Source organism: Aplysia californica, unplaced genomic scaffold (genome assembly GCF_000002075.1).
Source record: "Aplysia californica isolate F4 #8 unplaced genomic scaffold, AplCal3.0 scaffold00432, whole genome shotgun sequence".
NCBI lineage: Eukaryota > Metazoa > Mollusca > Gastropoda > Aplysiida > Aplysiidae > Aplysia > Aplysia californica.
Window position 1 is genome coordinate 617,092 of NW_004797702.1, and position 2,562 is coordinate 619,653.

A 2,562-nucleotide genomic window follows, 5' to 3' on the forward strand; every position below is an offset into this window, starting at 1 on the left:
GGGGTGGGAACTACCGAAAAAGCACCCTATTCTCACCCCGGGTGAGAATAGAGGTGGCCTTTATTGAAATACCCCTCAAAATGCCAGTCTTCAACGCTTGTGACTGGTGAAAGGGCCCAGTCGCAAGTGAGTTAAGTTTGTCCACTTTGTTGTAGTGTGCGATTTGAAGTCTAGCAGGTTTTATGGCTTTTATTATAATGTGAAGTCAGTGAAGTGGAGGGCCGTACACATGATAGCCTCAATGCTCAAGAAGCCAGTAAAAGATCAAGTCTACAAGTACATGAACATTTGATTTTCTAATGGCCACCAAATTTTGCGTTCACCCTAAACCACAGAATTCTACACTGTGATAACAGAAAAATTGTAGAATTCTGTGCCGTGAACAAACGTTCCATTACAACTGTAGCCTACTAAAAGCGTACAATTTTGTCTGTGGGCAGTGGAGAGAGAGAGAGAAAGAGAGAGAGGAGTAGCGCGAGAATTTTCGGGCAAAACAAAATGGCGACCCGCGTAGTTCAGCTCGATTCGAAAAGTTAAATAGCCGAAGCATCTTTGTAGACAACCAAATTAATTTACTTTTGTGTTTTAACATCATTTTTTAACTTTGTTTTGGTCAATTTGATCATCGACACCGATAGACAGTATTCAGAAAGAGACAGAGAGAGAGAGAGAAGAGGGGAGGAGTTGATCTTGCGAGAACTTCCGGGCAGGTGAGAATAGCCACTTTCTTTTCTAATAGTAGAATGATTTAACTTTGACAGGGACTAAGACAAAAGTAAAAAGAGACAGGAATTGAAGTTGAAGTATGAAGACGATGAAGAAAGATAATAGAAGAGAGTAGAGAGACAGTCAATAATAGCAGTAGGCCTACTAAGATCTAGAATCTAGACTTAGACTGTACTGAGTTGGTACTGGGGAGGTAAATAATAATATTATTGAACAGTACAAGGCATCCAATCACTCCATATTTGTGTCCATAATCCCCGACTCGAAGCTGGACTTTATCAACAACTTACGGGGAAAAGTAAGCAGCTGATTCTTCAGCCTGATACGCTCCACAAGAACAGTTCAGCTGTGTGTGTGTGTACAATTTTGACTCAGAATAATATGCCAGGTAAAACTAATGTGTAAAGACTACTGTGGCAAGTTGATCTGTAAGACCACTGTAGGTCTTCCTTCAGACATCAGGAAAACGCATACATTGCTCAAGATGGTTATTACATGCACATTACATTTCAAAAGAATTGAAGCTTTTCTTCTGAATCTTTTGAATTATACATTTTATTCGTGATAAAGAAGCTCTATACAAAGAATATTCAACACATATTCTAAAAAGTACAGTTTGAGTTGGTCTTTTTTGTTTCTTTCCCAAAGAAACACCGAGTTGGCAATTCGATGACACCTCTTTCTACGTGGTTCTAATTTTTTTCTTTCTATTTTGTTTTCCCCTTACGAAAGCCATATATTTATTCAATATACTATTTTCAGGATTAATTCAATTGTAATAAACAAAAGCAAAGGTTGGTTTTGTATTATCACTTTCTCGAATTTGTCACTGTCCAACGAGATCTTGTCCACCATGTTTGTATGTCTTCGCGACCGACGACGCCACCGGGATGAGAGATGACGGAACTCAGTTACCAAGCCATACGAACGGCTAACCAAGCTCGAGAAGCTGTGCGTATCTACTTACAATTTGACATGACTTATCAATATTGCAAGCTTTAATTTTTTTATGCAGATCTAGGGTAAGATTGAAGAATACCAGACCAGCGGACTGGAACTACTACTCTTGCCTATGTCTCAACCGTAGGTTAGGAATTCATGATTTTTCCCCAGTTTTTAATATTCTTGGAGAATCTCGGACCGGTAGATCTATTCATTAACAATTTGTCCCCACCCCCCTGACCCCCCACCCCCACCCCTCTTTCCTCCAATCTCTCCCCCCCCCCCCCTCCATTCTCGCGCAATTATAATACGAGTGGTCCGGCATTCTTCAATCTTCCCAGATAAAATCATGGATAGGGTGAGAATAACAATACAACGCCCTATACATACGTTTCGGGCATCATAGGACCCGGCCCCCCACTAAGCGCTCCAGGCAACAAAAGTCGCCCGGATCCCTCTCTCACTCTGCTGAGAGTGGGAGGCGAATAAAATCACCAACGGGCGGACCAGCTCTCGGGCGAGGGAGACGACTATTATATTGTATTGTCGGTTTGGGGGAAAACCTTATCTTTTGAGCAAATATAGCGTCAGCTTTTAATAGTTGCATATTGGTTCTGTAATGGAAAATTTTACTCCAATCAAAATCAAGAAAATAAATTTATAAGCCGAGGGTCAAGGCACTGCATGTCTCCGTGGATTCTGTTAGGGATAATATGTGTGTGTGTAAAAAAAAAACCCGGGACCCCTTCCGGGAGAAAGGGGCCCCGGGCCTAACCCCCCCAAGAACATTTAAAAATTTTTTTTTTATACCCCCCCCCTGGAAAAAAAAACCCAAAAATTCTCCTTTCTAAAAAAAAAAGGGGGTGGGGGGGCCCCCCCTCCCCCCAAAATTTC

General features: G+C 41.5%; 1 protein-coding gene across 7 annotated transcripts in view; it reads left to right on the forward strand.

The window, feature by feature from the left end:
* The first annotated feature begins 1,416 nt into the window (after positions 1–1,416).
* The window catches only part of LOC101846903 (katanin p60 ATPase-containing subunit A-like 2), a 30,535-nt gene continuing 29,389 nt past the window's right edge, over positions 1,417–2,562 (forward strand). For 4 of the 7 annotated variants that reach the window (XM_005104708.3, XM_005104709.3, XM_005104711.3 and 1 more), the window contains exon 1: positions 1,418–1,677. In XM_005104708.3, the coding sequence (XP_005104765.1) occupies positions 1,624–1,677 (54 nt within the window). In that variant the 5' untranslated portion in view covers positions 1,418–1,623. Of the gene's footprint in view, positions 1,678–2,562 lie in introns of all 7 variants that reach the window. The other 3 variants (XM_005104706.3, XM_005104707.3, XM_005104712.3) reach the window with 2 other exon arrangements.